General features: G+C 42.9%; 2 protein-coding genes across 4 annotated transcripts; both read left to right on the forward strand.

The window, feature by feature from the left end:
- The first annotated feature begins 2569 nt into the window (after positions 1–2569).
- Positions 2570–6367, forward strand: cpo (carboxypeptidase O). Its single transcript, XM_008428882.2, has 9 exons — positions 2570–2683; positions 2831–2876; positions 2957–3058; positions 3147–3251; positions 3406–3522; positions 3796–3886; positions 3968–4170; positions 5458–5542; positions 5616–6367. Exons 1-9 carry the CDS (start codon positions 2616–2618, stop codon positions 5870–5872), a joined length of 1074 nt encoding a protein of 357 aa, XP_008427104.1. The 5' UTR covers positions 2570–2615; the 3' UTR covers positions 5873–6367.
- Positions 6368–6536: 169 nt separating this feature from the next.
- trim25l (tripartite motif containing 25, like) lies at positions 6537–24442 on the forward strand. Of its 3 annotated transcripts, none has more exons than XM_017310498.1 (16): positions 6540–11637; positions 14734–15634; positions 16501–16596; positions 16813–17046; positions 20465–20624; positions 21030–21062; positions 21152–21187; positions 21272–21361; positions 21440–21481; positions 21560–21622; positions 22335–22508; positions 22608–22712; positions 22830–22865; positions 22940–23008; positions 23119–23184; positions 23664–24442. In XM_017310498.1, exons 2-16 carry the CDS (start codon positions 15014–15016, stop codon positions 24236–24238), a joined length of 2400 nt encoding a protein of 799 aa, XP_017165987.1. In that variant the 5' UTR covers positions 6540–11637; positions 14734–15013; the 3' UTR covers positions 24239–24442. The 3 variants fall into 3 exon arrangements, with proteins under 3 accessions (XP_017165989.1, XP_017165987.1, XP_008427077.1); XM_008428855.2 differs by having other exon boundaries at positions 14824–15634; XM_017310500.1 differs by lacking the exon at positions 21560–21622 and having other exon boundaries at positions 6537–11637.
- The last annotated feature ends 12 nt before the right edge of the window (positions 24443–24454 follow it).

Here is a 24454-nt window from a genome sequence, read left to right on the forward strand (position 1 = left end):
TTAATTTACTTCTCATGTCTTGGCTGTAAAGTTCTTTATTCTATAAGATGCTTGCAGTAAAGTTAAGTATTCATGCTTGGAAATGCTTCCCGATACAACCTATAGAGAGGATGTTGTTTTTGAGGTTGCGTCTAAGTACAACAGGACAGCCTGTCCCTCTCATCCAAAAGCATTAGCGCTTTCATCCGTCATTGTGAAGAAAAGAAGCTGTGATGTGTTTTGATTCTGTATCTGGGACACACATAAACACAAACCGGGTTCGTGTGCACAGTAATTCGCCTCAGTCAGGTCTTGTCTCTATATCTTATGAGCAACTCGCAGAAAGACATGATGCACATGTCAGCAAAGGTGAAGGAGCAAAGACTCAGCTGGCCACGGCGTTATTCTCAGGGTGAGAAAAAGACAAGGCAGCATTCCTTTCTTAATTTAAAATGACCAAAACTTTGATTTTGTTGAGGAATTGTTGAAGGCAATGTCTCTTAAAGCAAAGGTTCTCGGGATCAGAACCTTACATCTACCAGTACTCATTGCTTCTCAGTGCTGTGTTTTCCTTTTGGTTTGGTTCAGACATTAACAGCAGTGTGTAACCCCAACAGCCTGATTGTGAATGCAGAAAGGCAAAGGAAATGTTATGGATTTTAGGACATCAAGGAAAGCAATCATCAACACAGAGGCCTAGAAAGGAAAAACTTTTCTTGGGTCGATGCATCAGTCATTGAAGGATCACAAGGCCTTTCATTTTTGAAGAAGTTAAGGAGAAGCTGCTGATCATGTAAACAGAAAACTCCCTGTTGAGTGACTTGATGACTTGGTATTCCCGCTGCGACGTTCATCAGTTGTCGTCCAACTGATTTAAGTTCAAACCTTACAAGTTTAAGAGGTAAAGCCAGATCTGAAATCTAAAACTCCTGTGAACAGTGATTTCTAACTCTTGAATTAAGGTCTGGACCATTCTAACACTTGAATATAGTTTGATGTAAAATGTTTTGTAGCTCCGACTTTATGTTTGTGGCCGTTGACTGGCTGCCTTTTATAATTGACCTCCAATCAGTTCCCATAATGTCTGACCGGTTTCTCCATTCCTTCTGCAGAAAGACATATTTCACTGCCGTTTACAGTGTACTTAACACCAAGCATTGTTCTTCTGACCCCTGCTGGTAAGATGCTACCACTAAGTGTCTTAAGTTAACACGAACACAAACAATAAAAACATGCTTTGAATCATTTAGGTGCAATTTAGCACCAATAATAAACCAAAAACAGCTGGTTAATGTAGCACAGTCCAGTTGGTTTTGGACAGGTTTACCAGCTTCCTGAAAAATGGACTGCTACAAAAAATAAACCCGATTTCAGGGTTTTTTAAAGGATTGCTGTTGTTCCACAGTTGGCAAAGTGTGTTTGCCTATTTGAGGCTGCACAAGAGGTGCTGATTGCTACCTGCTGCTCACTCCAGAAGCGATGAATATGTAAATATTTCTTATGCCACCAGTTCAGTCACAGATTCTGATCATCACACATCTGTTAGCGGCTTATTGGGCCTGGCTTGGCTTCTCAGTGAAATGATTCTTCTGAGAGTTTCATGCTTTCAGAGCAAATTAATGAGCCAGGAGAACCTCTTCATTTTCTAGACGTATCAAACAGACGTATGGAAAAACAAAAATCTGCACCTGGGTTTAGATTGTGGGAATACTTAACGTGACAAAATGTGAAAAACATTTACTGGGGTGTGAATATTTTTGCATGGCCCAGGATAACCTTATATGGTGTGGACCTTTGCCCTCTTCCTTTAGTGAATCCGTGATACTGTTTGTGTCAGATGAATGATAATTGATGTTTGTATCTCATCTAATCTGATCATGTTGATCTGAAAATGAAAAAAAAGCTATTCCTCCTGTGGAGATAAACTTTAGTAACACTTCTCAAAATGTATTCTTTCCTTTAGTTTATTGCTGTGTTCCTCTTCCTGAATATTTATTTCCTTTACATTTTTTCCTACTTTTTTACTTAAATTCAGATCTTGCCCAAATGGTTTTGCCATATAAATATATTAAATTGTATTTGGTTTTTGTTTATAGTAGAATTTTGTTCTTTGTGCATTTCAATAGTTTTAGCATTTCGTTTGTTTTGTACCAGCTCGCTTAAAGCACTGCCTAACTGTATAAAATGTTGAAAAATAATTAGCTTGCATTGCTAACAGACATTAGGCTGGCTGCTAAGCACCACCATTAGCAATTCCGACCAGATGTTTAGCTTGTATCTAAAACATGACTGGTTTAGTTTGTTTGCAAAATAAAAAAACACCAATAGATGCTTTTGCATCTATTAAGTAATAACTACATGTTTACAGCGCTTTATAAGTCATCTAACTATCTTGAAAACAAGTTTACAAGGACCTGTTCAATAACTATCCCAAAAGAAAACCCAACAAAAACATAATAACAAGTGTGAAGTAACGTAGGCTCATAAAAGATTAAATATTAACTGTGGTAAGGCTGCTAGCATTTTGCAGCAGAGGCAAAGGTGAACTTTTATCAGATAAACATGTACATTAGGACTTTGTAAAGGGAAATGAGACTGACAGTAACAAACGAGCTGCTTCATTTGACTAAGTGAAGATGCTGAAGATGATGAGTCTGAGCTTTGTGCCGTTGCTCTTAGCAGTGGGGGCATTGACGCTGGAGAGGTGGGTTGTTATTCAGGAAGATTCCTCCTGTTTATGTACTCCATACTGGTTTTTACCAAAATATTCTCAATCAGAATACAGATTTAAGCTAAAAATATGCTCTGATATTTAGCAAAATGTAGATTCTCATGTATTTTGTGCTTTAAGCAACAAAGCGGAGTATGATTACTTCCAATACCATCCAATGGAGGAGGTGAGAGAACCTGGTCGTTGTTTCACACATAATAAAACACGTTTAGTGTGGTTAAAGTCCATTGATGTTCCACCTTATAGATCAGCAGCTGGATGGCTCAGATGGCGAAGGAATACCCTGATGTTGTGACCATAGTGGATTATGGGAAGAGTTATGAGAACAGGACGATTAGCTTGATGAGGGTGAACCAGATTCAGGTTTTAAAGAATGCATTTGGTAGAAAAGGCTGGGATCTGCTGATATTTAGAGGCGCTTTAACTGGTTTTTCAGATTGGCATGAAGACTGACGCCAAAAAGAAAGCCATCTGGATGGACTGTGGTATTCATGCCAGAGAATGGATCGCTCCGGCGTTCTGCCAGTACTTTGTTAGACAGGTAAGAGAACCGTCTGATGTACGGTCCTCCAGAGTTACTATGATCCCCTTTAATGCTGTTTGTTTAAATCTGTGAGTAAATATGTGAGTTAACGTTTGCCATTTTATGGAGAATTAAACTCTTTCAATCTGTTTTCTTGGGTTTTTTCAATCAGATTCTCCAAACGTACAAAACAGACGCTAAAATGGAAGCCATGATGACAAACATGGACTTCTACATCACGCCAGTGCTCAATGTCGACGGCTACATCTTCTCCTGGACAAACTCCTCAGTCAGTATCTGGATGGATATTCATCAAATTAAATTCGGTTGATCTGCTGCAAAGCTCTCAAGCTGGACATGAGCAGGATATGAGAGGATATGCTATTAGGAAAAGGGCACTCGAGTAAAAATGATTTGCGGTTTAATCATCGAAGAAGATGACTTCCGATGAGCCCAAAGTATAGGAGACGTCAGCGGTTTAATATTTAGAAAAATGTCAAGTGGTTAATTTCTTGCGTTGCTGGATTTAGACCCAACTGACTGAACACTCTGATCTGCTCAGACCCGACTGTGGAGGAAGAACAGGTCACCGGGACCTTCGGGCGACTGCTACGGCACCGACCTCAACCGCAACTTTGATGCCAACTGGGGCAGTGAGTGTCTCATCACCGAGCTGCGCGTTGTGAAGCAGCTTGCTGGTTTGTGTCAGCGACTGATTCTGTTTTCGTTCACAGCCGTCGGAGTGTCGTCTGACTGCAACTCAAACATCTACCCCGGCAGAGGGCCCATCTCAGAACCTGAGGCCCAGGCCGTAACTTACTTTGTTGGAAGCAGAAAGGAAGACTTCCTGTGTTTCCTCACCATCCACTCCTACGGCCAGCTGCTCCTGATTCCCTACGGACACCCCAACTTCACCGCCTCCAACTACGATGAGCTGGTATTTACATGCATGCATGCTTTGCACATGCAATACTCTGTAGCTGTGCAGGACCATCTGCACTAGGAGCTTTTGTTGTTGTGCACATTTTGTTTGCATTCTGTCAGGTTACATGAGATATTTAGGTCTGTGTTGATTGTGAATGAGGAAATATGTAATAAATTTGCTCTACGTAAATAAATGACATGCATCGTATCCCTCATCTGTAAACAACAAAGTGGAACAAGCAGGAGGAAGCTGACAGTAAGTAGAGAATGAGAGCCTGACTAGGAACGAAGCAGGTAATAACCTAAAAGAGCCAAGAGTTACTTTGTGCAAGACAGGATTATGATGCATAGGGAAGCGTTCAGGCAGTGCTGCTGTTTCTGAGGTTGGCTAAACTCAACAGAGGAGTGGGTAATGAATACTGAGTTCTCTCAGTTCTCTGAATCACCATAGAAAAGTTAATTTATCCCAGTATGTGAATTCAACATGTGAAACATATCAAAGAATGATGTTTCAAATGTTTATTTTTGTTCATTTTGATTACATTTTTCTGATTTTGCACATTTCACAGGATGATTTTGGCCAACTCCAAACACTAAGTATTACAGTCAGTTCTATTTCTGCATATGGCATTATTAGGGTAATGTTGATTTAAATTCAGTCTTGATAATCTGCAAATACAAAAACATTATGGCGGCTATGAACAGATTCACTAATATTTCCTCAGATAAAATCTGGAAAGTGAATCCAATCCATTTTGCAGCATTTTAAACATACACTTTTCTAACTTCCTGTAACGACTAGCTGTAGCTTTCTCGCAGGTGGTTTGTGAATACTAACACAAGTATTTTATGCTCTATCACAAACATTAATTTCCTATTCTTTGCTCAGCTCTTTACTCTAAAGTTTGAAAGTTAAACCATAAATATAAGCAAAAATGAGCAATTTTGGTGATCTAGTATGAATGCACACATGATCTCAAGATGAAAACCGATCCCGTATAAAACAGTTGGCATTTGTCGAGGCCCACTGTGACTAAAACCAGGCCGCAGCGTTTCCTCATCGTGTTCTCGCACTCCCCCGCCGAAGTGTTTGTGCATGGCCGGCGCTGCCGTTCTCTGGCGCCGAGCACAGCTGAGCCGAATCTCTCTGCTCATTTCACCGTAATATATGTCAGTAACAGGACGGAGTCATGAATACAGATGAAGCTCCAGAGCGTTTCTTTGTTTGGTAAACAGCTTCCTTTATGTTTTGCCTAATAAATCAATGAGAAGAGTTGTCTGAATATTCCTGATTCCTCAGATGAAGGTGGGAGAGGGAGCAGCTGAAGCCATTTGGAAGGTCCATGGGGAAAAGTACAGAGTCGGAACCTCTCCAGCTGTGTTATGTATGTATGAAGTTATTTCAGTACTTATAAAGCACAGGTTTGAAGGATTTTACCAGCATAATCCTCTCTCCAGACGCCAACTCTGGTTCGTCCAGAGACTGGGCCCGAATGCAGGACATCCCCCTGACTTTCACCTTCGAGCTGAGAGATAACGGCACCTACGGCTTCGAGCTCCCAAAGGAGGAGATCCAGCCGACCTGCGAGGAGGCCTACAGCGGCGCCCTGCACATCATCACCTACGCCCACGACAAGACCTTTAACGGCGCCACAGCCACCGTCGCAGCGGCGGTCTGGACCATGCTGTTAGTACTGGGGGTCAACCTGATGTGAGCAGAGAAGCAGACCTCACACTGTAAAATGGAAGCTTGAAATTGTTAGGTTAAAATATTGGCTCAGAAATGCGCGATTACTACATCAAAACAAGCATTTTTACAAATAAAGATTTTACAGTGTTAACTCTTTAATCTCCTACATGTGGGTTTATTTCAAATTTTCCCCAAAAAGGCTGCAGGATGCAACTTTTATTTTAAAAAATGTAGGCTTTTTTACATATTTGTTCAAACTTATTAGGAGACAGATAATCTGTGGAAGATCCATCTTCTCCACTTCCTCTCTGAGCTACTATTGCTGTCTGATGAAATGCACCCAAAACAACCAATCAGAGCCAGGATGTGGGGCTTAGTGCTGCCAGTCATCCTCATGTACTTGCTGTTAAATGTGCTAATGGAAGAGAAACAACTTGCCTTTACAAGAAAACCGTTTACTGCTGTAATCGGTGGTCATGCTAACTAGCCTTAGCATAGCAGGGCACACATGGGCATGATTGACAGCACTAAGAAGACCCGCCTCCTGACTCTGATTGGTTGTTGGAAACTCAGTTTTTTTCACAGATTATCTGTCTCATACTCTATTGTCAAGACATAGTGACAGCTTCAATAAAATTTTTTTTTAATAAAATTACTTACTGCAGGTTTAAGTGACTGCTAACTCCCACCTGCAGGTGGGAGTATTTCTTCCTTCTTCACTGCTGCCTCAGTCTTCTCGTTATAGTCCGTGACGGATACAGCAAGTTACAAAAGTCATATTTACCATCACACATAAGTACAAATATTTCTAAACTGTGATTTTAATGGCAAAAAAAAAAATCACAAAAACTAAATCCTGATAGGCCTGATGAATGTAAGATGTTCAAAACTCCACACATTTCTAGTCCCTTCGGTTTTCTCCAGCTTCATGCTTCATGACTGTAATTTTGCTCCGAAAGCTTGATAGAGTTTACCACTGAAGTGATGTTCGCCAGATGCACTCCAGCTTCCTGCTGCACTTCTCTGTTAGCACATTTCTCCCAAGTTTCTTTGTCAGAGACATAAATCAGGGCCATATTTACCAGGAAACCACAAGTGTTTTCCTTCCTCAATTCTTAAGATAAAGTTCTGTTTCTCAAAATTAGGGTCATGGCATGAAAAAGAAAAAAGATAACGCTCTTCCAAGTGTAGCTATTTCCACATCAGGGTTTACTAAAAATGATCGAGTGCTCTCCATGATTTAACAGCCCATTCAACACCAATAACTCTCGGTAGTTGTTTACTATCTGATTTTAGCAGCTTTAGAGCATTGCTTTACTTTCTTGAGGTTTTAAACAGCAAGGAATCCCATATCATCACAACTCCAGCACCATGCTTTGATTCTCAAGAGAATACACAACAAGATAAGTTGACAAAGAAATAGGCAGATGGCAGAAATTGGTAGATTTTCAATTTGATTGACGCTTATTAATGACTGGATGATTTCAGACTTGCCTTTTTTTATTATTCATATGTTTATTGATATTTTTGCATATGGAACAAAGGTGTTTACATATTCCAGGGTGTAAAAGTGTTGAGCATAAACAAACTGTTTACACCATTGACTTTTAAGATGCATATTTTCAGGAACAAAGAACACACACAGAACACCAACAATAGTAAAACAGAGAAATAAAACCAATAGTAAAAACACATGCATATATATATACACCTAAACACACATGTTCACCTCTGAAAAGAAAAAAAAAAGAAGCAACAAACTCAATAAATGGTTGCCATTTAGAGTAGAATTTGTTCCAAGATTCCAGTTTTTGTATATCTAATTTTCTCAACTTTCAAAAAGGACATGACCTCATTTATCCACATTGTGCTGGATGGAGCTCTAGTTGATTTCCAGTTACAGAGAAGGTGGCGCCTAGTGATCATAGAGGTAAAAGCTATCACTTCCAACTCTCTTGCGGAGTACTGACTATATTGCTCTGGGAGTCCAAAGATACCAGTATGAGCTGAAGAGTCAATAGTTCTCGAAAGTACAACAGACATGGTGTGAAAGTAAATTTGTCAGAAATTTGTGAGGGCTGAGCATGTGAAAAACATGTGCAAGATTGCAGGGTGAGCTTCCACAGCAGTCGCAAACATCTACCACATTTGGGTAGATCTGTGCCAGCCTAGTTTTTGAATAATGACATCTGAATGCCACTTTGAACTGTATCAAGCTCAGGTGGGGACATATAGAAGTTTTGCGAATGGCTGTCAGGGCAGCCTCCCACCAATGATCATCAAAAATCAGCCCCAGTTCATGCTCCCAAGCTCTCAGTGTTCGTAGTTAAAAAGACATCATATGATTGAATCGAGTTATAAATCTTTGAAATTAAAGACCTTTGCAAGGGGTTAAGTTGTATAAGTTTGCCCCACAGCTGCTCAGGTGGTCATTGAGGGAAGTTGGGAAATAAGGATTTTGCACAGGCCCTTATCTGGACGTATCTGAACAAATGGGAGGGTGGGAGATCGAATTCAGAAGCCAAATCAGTGAAAGACCAAAACAACCCTTCCCTATATAAATCCTTGAAACATTTTAGTCCCTTATCCTGCCATAAGGAGAAGGCCAGGTCAGTAAGAGCAGGTGTAAACACCAGGTTTTTTTTAAAAGTGGGGTCAAGACTATAGGATCTGTAAATTTAAACTGTTTCCTAAACTGAAACCATATTCTCAAGGTATCTACAACTATGAGGTTATTGGTTTGGCCAGAAGGATTCAGAGGTTGAACCTGTAAGCAAAGCCAAAAGTGAGGCTGAGGGACATGAATGTGTTTCTAGTTGACACCAGGGTATATCAACTGAATTGGACCAGAAAGCAATTTTAGTTAGCTTAAAAGGAACATCAGATTGGGAGAGCTGCAGGGCTAAATGGTTAACAGGATAACATTTACTCTTGGCGACATTAACTTTATACCCTGAGAACTGGCCGAATCTGTGAAAGAACTCAACAATTGTGGGGCAGGTTCCTATTGAATCGGTGAAATATAAAAGCAAATCATCTGCATACAACGATAGCCTTAGTTCTGCATGACTCCTGGTGATTCCATTAACACTGGGAGAAGTTCTCAGAAAAATACTCAAAGGCTTTATTGCAAGTGCAAACAAGAGGGGTGACAGGGGGCAGCCCTGTCTGCAACCTCTATTTAAAAAGAAGTATCCGGTTTGGTTGTTATTGGTAATAATACTGGCACAGGGCAGTGTATAAAGAAGGCATATCCATGACATAAAATTTTTACCAAATTAAAAATTTAGTTAAAACAGCAAACAGGTATCCTGTGTCCACATTCATTAAAGATATTGGCCTATAAGAGGTACAGAGGTCAGGATCCTTGTCCCTCTTAAAGAGAACGCTGGATAGAAACCTGTCTTGGCGAAGGGGGAAGTGAGCCGAGTGTCAGAGACTCAACATAGACAGAATGAAGCAATGGGATCAGTTTGGCTTGGAATGCTTTAAAAAAAAAAAAATCAGCTGGGAACCCGTCGGGTCCTGGAGCTTTGTTGTTTTGCATATTTTGTAAAGCAGCATTTAACTCCTGAACAGTCAGACCAGATTCTAGGTGATCAATCAGTTCTGAGTGTAAAGGGGGAAACTGAAGCTCGTCTAGAAACGTATGCATATCAGTCAAATCCAATGGGAGTTCAGATTTATACAGGAACTCATAGAATGATGAAAAAACCGAATTAATAACCTGCATGTAGTCCTGCAGGTCCCCAGATCTGTCTTTAATACGACATATTAAATGTGAAGCTGCTTGACAGAGCAATTGGTGAGCTAGTAATCTGCTGGGCCTGTCGCCATATTCATAGGTCCTAGCACGAGAATGAAGCAAAAGGCGCTCTGCCTCATTAGTTCTAATGAGATCCATCTCAGTTTGTAAGACCAAGCGACGCTTTGAAAGACTGTCAGATGGGGCAGCTACAAGCTGTTGGTCAACCAATTCCAACTCGGAAGTAAGCTTCTAAATGTTTGACATCCTCCATTTCCTCTCATGTGCAGAATATGAAATTATATGACCACGTAGGTATGCCTTCAAAGAATCCCACAGGAGCGCCCTAGAGATTGGTTCAGAATCAGTCATTAAAGGCAATGAAATCCTCTACTGCATCCGTAATAAATTTGTGAAATTTACCATCTGATAATAGTGAAGTGTTAAATCGCCATTGAGAGGGATAGCGAGGCCCAGGTGAAATCTTAAGATTGAGAGACAGGAGCGTGATCCGAAATAATGATAGGGTGATATGCAACATTTGATACTTTAGGCATAAATTTAGCATCTACAAAAAAATAATCTATGCGTGAAAAAGTCTGGTGAACATGTGAATAAAAAGAATACTGCCTATTGTTCGGATTACAAGATCTCCAGGGGTCAACACAACCATTATTTAGCATGAAACTATGTAGGGTTCTAGCCATTGACGATTGGGCTAGGACAGGTTTAGAACGGTCTAACTGAGGATTAATAGTACAGTTCATGTCCCCTCCAAAGATTCTACCTTCAAAGAAGGTGGAATTTCAAACGACTTGTTCGTCAAACATGGATTGTCAAAATTAGGAGCATATACATTGACTAGCAGGGTGTTTACATGGAATAGAGAACCTAACACTATCAGATATCCGTCGTCTCTGTCTGAGATGGTTTTGGTCAATGTGAATAGTACAGATTTACCTATTAAGATAGCAACCCCTCTAGCCTTTGAATTAAAACTATAGTGGAGTACCTCTGCAACCAAAGGACACTTAAGTCTAAACTGGTCTTTATTTCTCATGTGGGTCTCCTGTAATAAAACAATGTCAGGTTTCAAACGCTTTAAATGAGAAAACACCCTACTCCGCTTGATAGTACCAACTAAACCTCGAATATTCCAGCTGATAAATCTTACATTTGAGTTGTTTGCATTAGCCATGTGAGATATGCGTTAACATTGATGAGGCAACCAGAATCCGCCCCCACGCACCAGGCACAAGGATGGGAAACAGGACAAAAAACAACAGCAAAAGCAAAAAAAAAAAAAAAAGAAAACAAGACAATATTTCTGAACTGACACATCCCACCCCCCTCCCCCAGATGGCACCTACCACTACCCCAAACGACGGGATACCAGCTCAAACTCCAAATGGAGTCATGAGCCTAAAGACTAAACTTAAGATTTTGTACCCAACAGTCATCCTCGATTCACTCCAACTCAGCTGGAGCTCCTGCAAACACATGTAAACATAAGTGTGGCTAAGAACAGAACAGATACATTACATGTCGCCTAACCCTCTTCTGCCTACGGCCGGCCTGGACCGAGCAATATGAGCGGCTCCATTCACAACAAATTAAACTATGCAAGAATGAAAGGTGTTTTCACGAAGGCAGTCGCCTCCACAGGTGAAGTAAACTCTCTCGTGACACCTGCTTTAGTGATGCAGAGACGAGCTGGATGCAGCAGCCCAAACCGTATGTCCGGCACCTCTCTAAGCCGGCGTCTGACGTCATTGAAGGCTGCACGGGCTTTTGCGGTCCGAGCGGTAAAATCAGGGAAGATGGAGATTGTGAAATCCCCCACTTTTAACCGCTGCTGGGCTCAGGCACGTTGTAAAATATCGGCGTAGTCCGCGTAATAATGTAAACGAGCTATAATGGGACGAGGCCGCTCACTGGGCAGCCGATCACATTCACCCAATTAGGGGACAATTAATTTCACCTGCTGCAGGCGGTACTTTCTGTTTTAGTTCTTCGTTGGTTGTCTTCCAGCACATTCTTGTCACGTAAGTCTTCTTTTCGGTGTCGTTTTTATGCAATTGATGTTACTATATTTTTGTAGAAAAGGGACTACAGTATAAGTTGTGGCATTATAGTAAAATTCACCCTAATGGGTGAATGTGATCGACTGAATCTTAAACTCTGAATGCACCAAATAAAGTAAAATCAGATTTAGTCATTTGTATAATATAATCGTTGGGTGACATTGTGGTCCACACTACATACCAGTTGGTGGCGGCGGTAAAGCAAAAATTTTGACGTTTGGAGCAAAATGGGGGCGGCTGATGACGTAATCGGCCAACATTTTAACTTTTAATATCTCAAAAACGAAAGCTGCACAAACAAACATTTTAACGGCACAAACCTGCACTAACGAACTAGCCGACTTTGGTTTGTTTTGGAGCAATATGGGGGAGTGGTGAACTCTGGATGACCTAAAAAAAATAATTTTTAATATCTCAGAAACCAAAACTGCACAAACGAAGCACTAACCATTCAGAATATTTGCTGGATTTTTTTGACGTGTGTGGGGTGTCAGCTTCACACAGCTTTCGGCTTGGCCTGTAGAGATCGGTGCGCCCGGTCCACAACCGGCTCCTTCTCCAGGCCGAAGGCGTCTTTAAGCAGGGTGGAAATCGTGTCTGCGCTGACTGGGTTACGCTCCTCCGGTAGTCAGTGGCGCAAAAAGTGGGTATGCAGGGTATGCAACGCATAGGGGCGCAGCACCAGAGGGGGCGCCAAAACCCCGTCTGGAGGGGGCGGCGCGCCGATGATGTTTTCCGTACACTTCTGCGCGCCTTACGCTCCTTCACCTCGCGCACATAACGAGGTAAATGTAGCGAGTTGTACCCTTCACGTATCGTCGCCTCGGGGGGGGGGGAGTGAGCGTCGCTCCTTCACCCTGACGTTCCTTCCCTCGGTCGGGGGGAGGGAGGGGGGCGCCGATACTATGTTTTTGCATCCACCTGAATAATGTGTAGTTGCGCCACTGCCGGTAGTCCTATGATTCTAATGTTATTACGCCGAGATCTTGACTCCAAGTCCTCACATTTACTGTCAAGAGCGAGGACCTGCGCCGAAAGCTCTTCCAAAAGTGCTCTTGAGTGAGACCCCATCATCAGTGCATGAAGACGGCGGTCCCTCCATGTCTGCGACTGTCACCCTTAATGCATCCACCTCCGACCTGATGGCCTCAATGCTAGCACTTAGCTGCCGTGCAGCTCCGACTTAATATGGGTCAGATTGTTAGTCAACGCCGTCTCCAATTCAGTCTTGAAAATGCCCACCATCTCTTCAGGAAGTGCATTGAGGAGTTCAACCTTAAAGTCCGGGGAATATACGTTCCGAGCTGTAGACGTTTCTTCCGAAGGCGGTCGCCTACTAGCCGAGCCCCGCGGTGGATCGGCCTCAGTAAGCTGAGGCGGGGATGCGGGCGGAAGATCAGGCCTCGTCGCCGTAGTTGTGGAGTTGTTCGTATTTTTGGGCTTTGGAGGCAACCTGAGCTGTATTGGAGTCGTTATAAAATTTAGAGGACAGGCAAAGTACACGAAAAAGCCCAAATGCACCTTATAGAAAAAAACAATTTGCAGGAGCTCCCTCCATCAGTCACAAAACCGGAACGATCAGACTTGCTCTTTTTGATCCGGGCTGTTGGAAAAGCTAATGCTAACTGTTATAAGTGAACAATTTTGTCTTTTCTTCATAATATTGGCGCATCTCTGTTTTACTGTGATTTTGTTGTCACACATGATACCATCTCCTTCGTCTAGTTTCTTTTAGCAGAACAATTCAAACAGATCTCTATTCACAGCATTTGGTAGTAGATGAATCCAAAACCTCTTATTTACAACAACCGCAGGCCTTCTTGAAGCATTTTGTATGGTAATGCAACATTGAAAATGTAAACACTTCACCTACACTTCATTATAATTAAATGCAAAACCTGCTCTGACAAACATTACTGTGATTAAGCAAAAGAAAGACACCATTGTGGGATTTAGGATTTGATAAAGCCAAGTGTTGCTTCGCACAAACAGGTTGAGTTTTCTCCCACAGGAACAGGCACTTGTAGATTATGTTTATCTTTTTACACTAAAAAAACGTTTTTATGTGGAATATCAAAACAACACAGCACTCATTACTCAAAGGTTTATGATTCTGGTGTCAAATCACTACAAATTGTGAGGGGAAAAAATGAAATTCTCTCTTATAATATTCACACATTACTTGAAAGAAAATTTAATTCTGAATACTTTTTGCATAAATTAGGTTAATGAGACTGATTTGGTTTCCAGATTTAAATTGTACAAGTTTCATAATAAAGTTATGTTTCATTGTAAGGCTTTTATTTCCAAAAATAAAAATAAATAAACCCTGGATTAGCTAGTAGGTAGTTTTCTGCTAGCTCAGTTTTGCGTCTGCTTCAGAGTAATTTAAAATGTTTGTTAGCTGTGGCATGGTGATGAAAACACAAGGGCTAACTGGCGTTAGCCTAGCCTAGCTTATGCTACAATTAGTTAGGCTAGGCTAACTAGGATTAGCCTAGCCACCACTGAGCCCAAATGTTAGCAATACTAAATAAAAAAATATGATTCCAACTAGTTACTCTACCCATCAACAACAAACTGCCATTACGCATTTACAGTAAAAAATATAATCCTAGATTTTAATTTGTAACTTTTTATTTCACAGATGTATTCAGAGGTGGAGTTTTAGATCATTGTTGTTGTATAACCTAAGCTTGCTTGAGCTAAAGGACACAAACTGACAGCCTACAGGCTATAATTATTTTCTAACTCTGATACATTATTAGCTTGCTACACACAGCAAGAAGTTAATATTAGCATCTTTGTATGTACTTTATTGGATTTTCTGAAACAATTGTGATAAAAAATAAAAACCTAAGTAAATTAAGGGAATGAATACTTCTTCAGTAGCCAAACCAGCATGACTGACTCATTTTACCATTCTTTAGGGTGTTGCTGTGATTTTCCTTAAAGTAACTGCTCTTATAGTGATTCACTGTTTGAAGAGCCAAGACTTTTTCCTTTTAACTCTCCTAATTATATCTCTACTATCTGAATCTTCCCTCTTGTGACCAGGAAAGAAACCTAAATCTGAATGTTTCCTGTAGTCCTGCATCACATGAACAGGACAATGACCAGACACTTGCACCTTTATTCATTCAGCAGTTTTCTGCCGACACCCGTTTCCCCAGCTAGACCTGCCTGGTGAGTCTGGCCCCACCCATCTCTTCTTTTTGCTTTCTCTCACCTAAGACTCAACATTTTCCTCCTGAGAATCTGGACTGCGCACAACCTTTAATCTTGAGGACTCTCAGCTAAACATCTCTGGGCTTTCTTCGTATTTGGCTAAATCACAATGAGTGGGAAGCTGTGGACGGAGGAGCAGTTCAACTGCCCTGTGTGTCTTGATCTCCCCAATGATCCGGTCACCATACCTTGTGGACACAGCTACTGCATGGCTTGCATCAGAGACTTCTGGAGCAAGGATGACCCCAAAGGGATTTACAGCTGTCCCCAGTGCCGCCAGACCTTCTGCCCCAAGCCGCCCTTATCCAGAAACACCATGCTGGCTGAGGCTGTGGAGCAGCTCCGCAAAGGGGCCCTCACATCAGAAGTTCGAGACTCCATCCGAAGCACTCGCGGGTTGTCCTCTAGATCCAAGTCCAGGCTGTCCACCGGAGCCGTTCTGTGCGACATGTGCAAAGGGGAGCAGCGTGCCGCTGTGAAGAGCTGCTTGGCGTGCATGAGCTCCTTCTGCGAGACCCACCTGAAGCCTCACCAGACCAAGAAGTCTCTCAAGCAGCATGAGCTCATCCCACCAACCAGCAATCTGGCGGAAAAGATCTGCACCCAGCACAAGTACCTGCAGGAGTTCTTCTGTCGCCAGTGCAAGATGTTTGTCTGCTGGCTGTGCACCAGCAATCAGCATAAAGACCACGAGTGTGTGTCCTCCAAGGCTGAACGGCAGGAGAGACAGGTGCGTAAAAAACAATTTCTGAGGGCAACTATTCTCAAACTCTGTATTTTTCACATTTTGTCAAGTTACAACCAAAGACTTCAGGGCATTTTGTTGGGATTTTGTAAGAGACCAACATAAAGTAGTGTCTTGAGTCAATACAATTTCCCTTGCAGAATGGCTCAAGCTTTGTGACATTGGATGAAGTCTTGCCATTGATTCTCAGTTAAACTAGGCCATTCTAACTCATCAACATAGTTTGATCTGAACCTAGAGCTTTGGCTGTATTGGTTGAAGGTGAACCTCAGCCAAAGACTCAAGTCTTCAATGTCCTCCAACAGGTTTTCTTCCTGTATTGTCCCTTATTTAGCTTTATCAATCTTCACATCAACTCTAACCAGCTTCCTTGTTCCTGCTAAAGAGAAACATCCCAACAGTACAATGCTAATGTTCTAGCATTTTGAACGTGGTCCAAAAGGTTCAGTACTAATCTCATCGTGAAGATGACTAAAATCTGAACTTTAACTCCTTTCATTGTCATCATGATCTTTTTTCTTCAACACTTTGTACAACTTATTGTTGGTCTGTCTCAATAAACACAACAAAGGTCACGATGTTAAAACTTCAAAGTATATTAATACTTTTACAAGTCATTGTGGGAGTAAAACTCCAGAATCCACCCTCCTGTGAGGCGCTTATTGTTGTATCTAACGGCTTTCTGCCTGACGTGTCCTTCCTCTGCACCTTTTGTTGGGTAATGACTAAAGCCAGGCTGAATGCATTCCTAACAGCATTCCTGTCCCATTACACCGCTCCTCCTAGCCACTACTGTACCCAGCCGCTTCCTTCTGCTCGTCCTGTTTTTCACTCTGTTCATCCCTGTGCAGAAGCTGCTGTCAGACATCCAAGCAGACAACCAGCAGAAGCTGAAACACAGGGAGCAGGAGCTGAAGGATATGAAGAAGATGATGGAAGGAGTGAAGGTTGGTGGAACTGCAAGATAAATTTAGTATCCAGAATGAAAAAGTACCCATCGTTGAAATGTGGTTAGACAGAAATTGAATCCATTTGAACAACTTTTCAACGTTGTTTGGTTGATCCACCGTCAATTTACCATAATTCAATATTTAATTACCACATTTTGCTGTCTGGATAAAACAACAGCTAATTGGTGAGTGGGTCTCCAATCTTGGCAACAGCGCTCTGCGGACAGGGTGCACGACGAGACGGAGAACATTCTGGGTGAGCTGCTGCGCTCCGTGGAGCGGCTGCAGGAGCTGCTGGAGGAGGTGCTGGACCAGGCCAGCCTGGGGAAGATGAACCAGGCCCAGGAGGTCGCCGAAAACCTGGAGGCTGAGATCAGGGAGCGGAGGAAGAGGGACACAGAAATGAGGGACCTGGCGGACTGCGCGGACAACATCTACTACCTGCAGGTATGGATCAGTCATGAAAAGAGGTGTCTGTAGCGGGTCAGAACCTTTTCAGATGTGGTTTACGCAAATATTTCCAAAATCAGCTGATTCTGATTCTTTCTTTTGTTTTATTTTTTTAACCAGTTGCAACTTAAAAAGCAGAAATATTCTCTGATCATTTGCTATCATTTTTATGAGGAAAAAACAAATATATTAGAAAAATAAAACGGGACACACACACAAAAAGATAACCACAAATACGCAGATTAATACAACTAATTTAAGATGATTTTATAATGTTAACAGTAGGACAGAGCTGACATGACATTCTAACAGTGTGATAACATTGTGTAAAAATCATATTTTTTCCCTGAGTTGATGGAAAAATTTCAACGCAATATGATCTAAGAGCATGTGATGAAACATATTGATTATTAAAATATTAGCTTAAAATATAACACTGACACGACACAACCTGCTGTGGTTCCTAGGTAAAACATTTTAAGCTAGTTTGATAATTAATTGAGCATACAGTACAGTTAGATTTCAATCTGGAGAGACTCGGACAGAGAAAGAAAGCGATTAAAGAAAGTTTAATGACTAATAAACATTAAAATCCTTTGGCGTTCAGGCCCCTGCCGGGGATGTCGAGCTGGAACTTTGATAACCTCGATAAACATTCCTGATGCTGCATAGGAATGTAATCCCCCAAAGTGAGGGCCGAAGCCCATAGGAGAAATGCATGGAGGAAGAAAAAATTTTTTAATTTTTTTTTTTATATAGGAGGTGACGAAAAGGAGAAGGTGACAGACAGGAGATGTGAGGAAAAGGTTACCTAAGAACGATAAGGAGTAGGATAGATGGGGGCCAACAAGGGACGCCGCAAGGGGTTGGATGAGAGGTAGCTGGTGGATCAAAGCCAGTTAATGCGCAGTGCTTTACCTAGGCACTGAGAGAACGTTGAGCTGCGAGTACAGAGGCGAGGTCTGGACGAGTATATGCGGTAAATGCTGAGGACGACCACCGTCCAAGCTGTTGAAGGGTCGTTGCGGGAATGCTCTGTGCGGCTGCAGACGTGGCAGCCCCTATTCTAAAGGAGTGACCTCAGAACTGACTGGGTGGGAAATTGCATGCAGCTAGCAGCAGCCTCAGGTGCTTAACGAACCAGGTGGTGGACATGGGGTAGCCCTCGGGGGTGATGAACAGGGGCCCAGAAGGGGGAGCTTAACTTGCGTCTTGAAAGAGCAAACTTGAACATAGCACGACAGAGACAGAACGGGTCGTTGATACTAGCTATGCCGATAGTACACGCGCCTTTAACCTTGGAATGTTGAGGGATAAGCTGTAAAAATCAGGGTGAAACTTGAGGTCGGAAACTGCCAGATGCTTAGAAGGGACGAAAGGGTTATCAGGGGTGGTGAATTCGCCCAGGTGAAGGAGGCCATAGAAAGCTAAAAAGAAACGAGCTCGAAAGGAGAGATTTAAGATAAGGAGAATAAGGGCGTGACTGCAAGGTAACATGCAGATCTTTAAGACTAGGAAGAGTAATAGGTTTGCGCTTATCTGGGAGGGTAGGTTGCCATTTATTTATACCCCTCAAAAGTAGCTTCACGGTGTGGTTAGAGAAAAGGCTTTGAGAAGGGATGGGCTGGTGAAGCTGTGAGAAGAAATTGACGCCTGCTAGAAGGCTACGAATGTAGGAGGGCTTAAATTGGAGGTTCTCGAAGCAGTAAGTGACAAAAGCCAGGACAGTGCTAACAGAAATGGGCAACGGGGAGACCCTGTGAAAGGAGCAGAATTTGATGAACTTGGACCAGGCGAAAGAATAGGATTTAAAAGTGGAGGGAGCTAGGCCATTCTTAATATGGAATCTGGCGGACTGCAACAGAGGAAAAAGAGATGGGGGAACTAATCCAGAGGGAGGCTCTTTAGGGAGGGCACTGGAGTTGGGAAAGGGTCGGCTGACGGGCAGAGATGACGGAAGATCTGGAATTGAAGGCGAGACAGATGGCATTAGAGTGGCCGGGGACATGACTCGCAGAGAGTATGAAATTATGAATCGCAGATTGCCGTGTGATGCGGCGTAGAAAAGACAGGGATTTGGATGAGGAGCGACGTTTATTGATGGCCTCCACGACGGCGGTGTTATCACAGAAAGCGACAATATGCTTGCGAACCCAAGAATGTCCCCAGACGCAGCAAGCGGCTGCTATGGGGATAATTTCATGAAAGGCCGAGGATTCGGACCAGGGGAAGGAGGTGGGCCATTTCACGGCGAACCAACTGCCCTGGAAGAAGCCTCTGAAGCCCGCTGAAGGAGCGGCGTCTGTGTAGAACTGAATGAAATCGGCGTAGAGGATGTCATCGTAGAAAAAAGAGATGCCGTTCCAGTGATTTAACAGTTCAGACCAGAAAGAGAGATCGGAGCGGCAACCTTCATCTAAAGTGACCTGTGAACAGGTGGGGAACTGAGTTAGCGAGGTCAAGAAGCCGAGAGATAAAAGAACGCCCTGGCGGAATAATACACGTGGCAAAGTTTAGGTGCCCGAGAAGCAAAAGGAGCTGACGCTTAGAAAGAGCAGGGGATGAAAGGTGGCCGCGGGAGATCTGACGAATGTGGGATAATTTTTCTTCTGGCAGAAAAGCTAGCATCTGCTCGGAGTCTAGGTTAATGCCGAGAAATTCTAGCCTTTTAGAGGGGCCGAAAGTTTTATCGGTAGAGAGTGGAATGCCAACGTGGAGGAAGAGATCTTTCAGGGTTTGGAGTGAGGTGTGGGAGGAGGATGGGGAATCGATGAGCAGGAAATCATCGAGGAGATGCAGCACGGAGGGGAGTCTAAAAACATTGAGGATCCAGCAGAGAGCTTCTGACAGTGTGTTGAAACGATGAGAGCTGCTCCTGCATCCAAACTTGAGGCGTGCGAAAAAATATTTAGCATCTGGCTCCCAGCCGATGCCACTAAGAAGGATGCATGGGCATGATTTTAAACACGTCTGTAATATCGGCTTTAGCCAACCAGGCACAGAGAGCCGGGAGGGGAATCTGACTCGGAGTAGGACATGGAGAATGCGTTCCAAATGATTGCAGCTGGTAAGTGGAGGAGGCCGTGGCCGGGAGGTCCTTTTCAACTGGAGCTCGAATGATGATTGGCTAAAGTGAGGCTTGATCCACCATTGATAGGTCCAGGGTGAAGAGGAGGCGCTGAATGATGAGGCAGGTGAAGTTAAAGAGCCTTCCAGATTGAACATTTGCCAAGGCTTCATAACTAGAATAATTTTGAATATATGTTTGATTAAATTTTAATTGTTTTCTTTGTAAAGTACCTTGAGATAGCATTCATTGTGAATTTGCTCTTAAAGTTTTTTTACATGAGAGAAAACATTTCCATTAGTGTTGATTGTCGTCAGACTTCCTCTAAAGCCGTTTACTTATCCTCAGACGTGCGACACCATGAGCAGTCCCCTGGAATGCGGCGACCTGCCGGCCGTGCAAGTCAATCATAGTGCGACCTTTGAACCTGTTCGGGAAGCGGTGCTGGCCCTCAGGGACCGAGTGGAGGATCTGTGCAATCAGGAACTGGGGAAGATCAACAAGCAAGGTCTGTCAGAAGAACCTCTCCACAAAAACACGAAAACGTAGCAAATGTTTTTGTCCAGTTTCTACTTCAATTATCTTAGTTGCGTCTTATTTCAAGTCTACTAACTTACAATTAACTTTTCAGCAAGAAGTTTGAGCTTGTTTTAAATAAAAAATGCTTTAACATTCCAGATTTTTTAACTTATAATGTGGAAAAAATGTTTAGTTATAAATAATCTGCCAGTGGAATAAGTACTTTTTTATACCAATATTAAGGAAACAAGCTCATAATTCTTGCTGAAAAGTTACTTGTAAGTTAGTTTTGTCTTACTTCAAGTGGACTAAAAACTGGATCAAACATACTTGGTAAGATTTTGTGTTTGTCCTTTTCTTTCAAGTCATAACCGTTTCATCTGGTCTCTTTCAGTCAATGAAACCAAACTGTTCACTTTGGGAAACTGTAAGTATAGAGCGTTGTCCTTTTTGCCATCACAGAACATTTATAGCTTTTTTTTTAACCCAACAGTTACGGTTTCTGATCTTTTTCAGCCAGCCGGTTGGGAGGGAAAAAAGTGTTTCGTGATTGTGAGTTTTCTTCTACTTCTAATGAACTCTTCAGAAAGTATTTTCATAAACCTGACAGGTGTTTTTTTTTTCTCCGCTTTCCAGTGTTTTCTGGGCTGAGTAAAAACACAGACACCCGTACCCCGACTTCAACCATTACACTGGATGTCCGAAGTACAGATCGACAAGGAGCAGGTACGCCACGCTTTTAAGAACCTTAATTTGAAAGGATTTCAGTCAAACATGGTGGTGAGCGGTTCTTATGTCCAACAGCACTCAGAGGTGCTGACGTGAGGAGCAGGGACGCCCCTCGAGGTGAGATTTTAAAAAGAATGCTTTTGAATTTCATGCTGTCAGCAGAAACACATCAGCATGTTTTCAAAATGGTTGCAGACAGAGGAAACACAAATTCACCCAGAATGGGGAACAGACGGAGACGAGAGGAGAGAGAGGCTGGTAAGCGGGCGCCGGCTGGGGTTTAAAAATCTCCTCACTTCTTGCTGGAGGTCATGACCTGCTCAAACGGAACTGAAACCATTAATACATGCAAAGAATGGCGTAGTCCAAACCTATATCTAATTTATTATGTTAAATTGACTTCATTTTTTAGCTTTACATCATGTTATGATGTAATTTCCTCATCAAAAACATACCTGGAGTGTTTTCATCCCTGCACCACAACTCCTCCACTCGGCTCCTTCAGACTAGCCAGCAGCAATTGGCAAACACCTGGTGGAGGTCATTATACGAGCTACTTCTCAGTTCACCGCTGTTAAAAACGTTTTTAAACGGTTAATAAAGGAGAAATGTTGTGATGACTTCCTGAAGGCAGAAAGAGCAGGAGCTTCTTAAAGACACGGGCCCAATTTCAAGGCATTAAGCTACAAAGTCAAATTTCTTTTAAGTTATATTAGATGTATATTAATATATGAAGCATTTTTATAGCAATTGAAGGTAACATAGTAACTTGATTTGCAGTGTACATCCCCTTTAGAAGTTATGTTCATGGAGCTTCAAGTAGAAACATCTTGTCAAATTTTTATTTAAAAAACAAAAATTTTTCTTCCCCTTCAAATTTCTTTACTACTTTCTGCCTTTCACATATAATCCTAACATCATAGACTAAAAGTTCAAAGCTGTGGAAACATTCATATCTCCATCCCAACAGAGCGAGAGTCTAACCCCAGCCCCACCCCCAGCCGCAGAGGGGGCCCGTCTCTATGGAGCAGGTCTAGTCAAAACCCGGTTGCCCCTCCTGCAGCTATGACTCCGACTCCAATCCCAGCCACTCTGACTCCCACTCCAGTTCCTGCTCCTTCTCCAGCTCCTGCTTCATCTGGCGGTATAATCATATTGTTGCATTTTGTCGCCACCATGTGGCAGAAGTTGAACATTGCAGCATTTATAAAGAGTAAGTAAACATTCTTCTGTTTTTATGCAGCGTTCAGCAGGATGGCGTCGATCACCAGCCTGTTTCGCTCACACCGACGAGGCGCCAACCAGGCCACCCCGGTTAATGACGCCGCAGCCGCAGGAGGAAACCTTGGTAAGACCCGAACGCTTCCCCCATCAGTGTTTGACCAATTTGCTTATTTCAGAAAACAAAACGGTTAAAGCTGAACACAAGGGAGAAGTTTTCATTTTTAATTCTTTGGTCCAACAGGCAGGATGGCAGATCTGTTAGAAACACCAACTGAGAGTAAGATGGCTGCTCTTCATCCCTGGTAAACATCTCATAGTTTAGAGGTTTAATCGTGGTTTCTCATTGGACAGTTAACCCAGGTCTGTTCTTGGACACGCCTCTGCCGAACGCCATGACTCAAGCTCCAGCTTTTCCTGCATGTGAGCCAACACAGTTGCCTCTTTTTAATAATATATCTGATTTTATATGTTGCAATAATAACTAAACCATAAGATCTGCTCACTCATTGACATACTGCACATTTTTCCAGTGAGAGAAATCAACCTCGACAGCATCCAGGCACCAGAACCGAGATCCAGAGAGGAGTTTCTCCAGTGTGAGTGAAAGATGTGAAGCTACATTTTGTTTAAAGGGGCAGTATTATGTAAAATCTTCTTTTTTCAGTTTTACATCATCAAAAACATATCTGGAGTTTTCCCTTGATTCTTTCATACATGTTTGATTAATCCTTTGGTCTCCATGGAAACTATTCAGCTGTGCAAAACACCTGGTTAGATCTAGCCCTGCCTTTGAGACGTAGCTCCTCCCACACTCAGCTCCTTCAGACTAGCCAGCAGCAATTAGCAAACGCCAAGTGTAACGTCTTCTCAGTGAAACGCTGGTTAATAGAGGAGCCATGTTGCGACGACTTCCTGAAGGCCGAAAGACCAGAAGTTTCTTAGAGACAGAGGCCCATATTTGTTTCATATTTGATATTTATAGCATTTTTATAACTGTTCTTGTGATATAAAATGCCACCACACACCTGTAAACGCATAATGCCTTTAAAGTATTTCTCTTGGTTAACTCTTCTAGATTCTGTGATCCTGACCCTTGACCCCTACACAGCTCACAAGCGCTTGGTACTCTCCGAAGGCAACACCAAGGCGACTCTGCAGGGTTCGACGCAGCCGTACGCCGACACGCCCCAGCGCTTTGACGGCTGGACCCAGGTGATGTGCCAGAGCCCGCTGCAGGCCCAGCGCTCCTACTGGGAGGTGGAGTGGAGGGGGCGGGGCTCCTCAGTGGGCGTGGCCTACGGCTCGCTGAGCAGGAAGGGCAACGACGCCCGATCTGGCCTCGGCTACAACGCCCAGTCCTGGACATTGGAGCTGTCCGACACCTGCTGCTCGGCCATGCACGCCAACGAGAAGAGGGACATCCCCGTCACCTACTCACCCCGCCTGGGCGTCTACGCCGATCTGTCGGCGGGGATGCTGTCATTCTACAGTGTGGCAGACAACATGATGCACCTCCACAGCTTCAGGGCTAACTTCACCCAGCCCATTTATGCAACGTTTGGAGTGGGTTGCGGGGTCGGGGTGGGTCTGGACTTCGCCCTGGGGCAGTTCTCATCCAGCTCCGACAGCATTAAGATCTGTCCGCTGTGAGGCAGCGGGTCAGAGCACTGAACGATTAAACCGAGAGGTAAAACTATCTAGAGTCTGGTCATAAGGATTCAAATGCAGTCCCCATCCCCTTCACCCTGTTTTCTTTAAAATGTAATGTATGGATCAACACAAATTGGTGCAAAATTGAAAGTTTTAAGTCAAATTTTACAAATAAAATCTGAGTGTGGAATGCATTTGTATTCAGTCCTTTGGAGT

This window comes from Poecilia reticulata, linkage group LG2 (genome assembly GCF_000633615.1).
Source record: "Poecilia reticulata strain Guanapo linkage group LG2, Guppy_female_1.0+MT, whole genome shotgun sequence".
Taxonomy (NCBI): domain Eukaryota; kingdom Metazoa; phylum Chordata; class Actinopteri; order Cyprinodontiformes; family Poeciliidae; genus Poecilia; species Poecilia reticulata.

What these genes read in the sequence shown, in the direction of transcription:
- cpo (XM_008428882.2), top strand. Translation starts at nt 2,616, where the DNA reads ATGCTGAAGATGATGAGTCTGAGCTTTGTGCCGTTGCTCTTAGCAGTG. An exon ending in GGACGATTAGCTTGATGAGG is followed by an intron (nt 3,059 to 3,146) that starts GTGAACCAGATT and finishes CTGGTTTTTCAG; the next exon opens with ATTGGCATGAAGACTGACGC. An exon ending in TCTCCTGGACAAACTCCTCA is followed by an intron (nt 3,523 to 3,795) that starts GTCAGTATCTGG and finishes TGATCTGCTCAG; the next exon opens with ACCCGACTGTGGAGGAAGAA.
- trim25l (XM_017310498.1), top strand. Translation starts at nt 15,014, where the DNA reads ATGAGTGGGAAGCTGTGGACGGAGGAGCAGTTCAACTGCCCTGTGTGT. An exon ending in ACAACATCTACTACCTGCAG is followed by an intron (nt 17,047 to 20,464) that starts GTATGGATCAGT and finishes ACTTATCCTCAG; the next exon opens with ACGTGCGACACCATGAGCAG. An exon ending in GTTAGAAACACCAACTGAGA is followed by an intron (nt 22,866 to 22,939) that starts GTAAGATGGCTG and finishes CTCATTGGACAG; the next exon opens with TTAACCCAGGTCTGTTCTTG.